The sequence below is a fragment of the Telmatherina bonti genome (assembly GCF_933228915.1).
Source record: "Telmatherina bonti genome assembly, chromosome: 8".
Classification (NCBI taxonomy): domain Eukaryota; kingdom Metazoa; phylum Chordata; class Actinopteri; order Atheriniformes; family Telmatherinidae; genus Telmatherina; species Telmatherina bonti.
Window position 1 is genome coordinate 22,508,869 of NC_136626.1, and position 2,249 is coordinate 22,511,117.

A 2,249-nucleotide genomic window follows, 5' to 3' on the forward strand; every position below is an offset into this window, starting at 1 on the left:
ATGGATGTCCTCACTTCTCCTTCCTCCTGCCCCCACTTATACCATCCACCCATTTACCCCAGCGACACCACCACTGAAAATGCTAATGCTACAGTCACAGAGATCAACCATGTGATCCTGCTGCATTACAACCACACCGGCCGGCTGCAGAACAGGACCATCTCAAAAGCCCAGGACCACATCAGTATCTCCATGGCTGTTTTGCTCTTTCTCAGCGTGCTCATTGTTGTGGAGAATCTCCTGGTCTTAGTGGCTGTCATCTCCCGCATCCGCCACAGCAATCGCTGGGTTTATGTCTGCATTGCCAACATCACGCTCAGTGATCTCCTCACTGGTGCTGCATATGTGGTTAACATCTGTATGTCTGGCAGCCAGACCTTTCACCTCACCCCTGCCCGCTGGCTCTTCAGGGAGGGCATGCTTTTTGTGGCCATGGCAGCCTCCATATTCAGTTTGCTGCTGATTGCTGTAGAGCGTTACACCACTATGATCAAACCACTGCCTCAGAAGTCAACCACGAAGACATGTCGGATATATGGTTTGGTGGCAGTTTGTTGGGTTTTGGCTCTGGTGATTGGCTTCCTCCCCTTACTTGGCTGGAACTGTGTGTGCAGCCTGGATGAATGCTCAACACTCCTCCCTTTATACTCCAAAACCTACATCTTCTTCTCTCTCATTATCTTTTTCATCATCCTTCTAACTATTGGAGTACTGTATGGTGCCATCTACTGCCATGTGCACAAGAGTGCACAACTGGGTTCCCACCGCAGTCGCAAACGCTCTTTGGCTTTGCTAAAAACTGTGATTACTATTGTTGGAGTCTTTGTGTTCTGCTGGGGGCCACTGTTTCTGCTGTTAATGGTGGATTCTTTTTGCGTTTCCCGCCAGTGTGCACTGCTTTTTAGTGCTGATTTTTTCATTGCCTTGGCTGTCCTAAACTCTGGACTGAACCCTATCATTTACACTCTGGGCAGCAGTGAAATGAGAAAGGCCATGGCCAAGTTGCTGTGCTGCTGTTGCCTATGGGCCGGCCTGTGTAACCGAGACACTTTCATATCCAAAGAATCAAGCAGCACTTCAGAGAGCAGGAGGGACAGTCTGAGAAACAGTTTTAGTAAGACCAGGAATCAGAGCATTGCATCGCCACCATCAACCCCAAGCAAGCCTCACAAGGCAGCCAGAAAAGGCAGGCTAAGCACTACAACCAGCTGCCTGTCAGTTTCAAGCAACTAAACCACAAAATGCTCCCCTACCAAGCAAGAAGGACCCGTGCACGTTGACATACTCTCAGTGTTTGGTTTGACTGTTCTATGCACTGATGACAACCTGTAACAACTGTAACAACTGCTGTAACAACCAGCTGTAACAACCAGGTGGATTTATGAACTCACAAGTTGGAATTGACCTCACAAATATCTAAGATTTAAGATAAAAGATCTGAAAATGACTGAAATGAAGAATGGTTACTGTTCCTTGGAAAAATTGCAAAGCTAATGCTTTAACTCTCCCTGTATTGAACCATATTCAAATTGTAAGCTTATTCATTTTACTAAAAAACTAACAAACACATGTCAAAAGAAAGAAAGATGTTGGGAAAAAAGTATGTTTTGTAAATTAATGTTTTTTGTTTGTTTTGCTTTTTAAATTTGTTGAAAATATAAATAAAGTTTATTTTGCCTGACTAATAAGTAGTACCTCTGAGTTCCTGTGGATGGAGGCATATCACTGAACCCTTGACTGACTCATTCAAATGAAATAGATTACTGATGCACAGAAATTTCCTCAAGTTGCATGAACACAAATACTGAAGAGTTTTTTACATTTACTAAATTTAGATTTTACAAACCAAATTGGCCTAAATTAATCCTATATGAATTTGGTCATTTCAGTGCAGCATGGATACGTACATGAAAGGAAAAGTCCCCCTCCCTGATTTTTCTTTTTAACAGATCTTCAGACCCTCTCCATGCTGCTCTGCACTTCCTGCTCTCTGACAGGATGACTGATGGAGATTCAGTTCAGGGCTGGGACTGCAGCCCCAAGGGCACACACAGCCAGGGCTAATTGATAAATTCATTATGACTGTCTGGCAGGGAGGAGAGATAAGCTTTAGCAGATAGTATGCACATGCAACTCACATAAGCCACTTTACTGTATGCCTGCAACTGAACCCCAAACAACTTGTTTGGACTTGCAGAAGGATTTCCACAAACAAAACCTGGTGTATATAATTCTGTAAAGAAATAAAA

The 2,249-nt window shown here is 43.8% G+C and overlaps 1 protein-coding gene across 1 annotated transcript; it reads left to right on the forward strand.

Moving 5' to 3' along the window:
- On the forward strand, window positions 1-1,233 carry s1pr4 (sphingosine-1-phosphate receptor 4; the record flags this gene model as incomplete). Its single annotated transcript, XM_079244554.1, has 1 exon — window positions 1-1,233. The coding sequence occupies one exon, from the start codon at window positions 1-3 to the stop codon at window positions 1,231-1,233; it is 1,233 nt and encodes a 410-aa protein (XP_079100680.1).
- Between the last annotated feature and the right edge of the window lie 1,016 nt (window positions 1,234-2,249).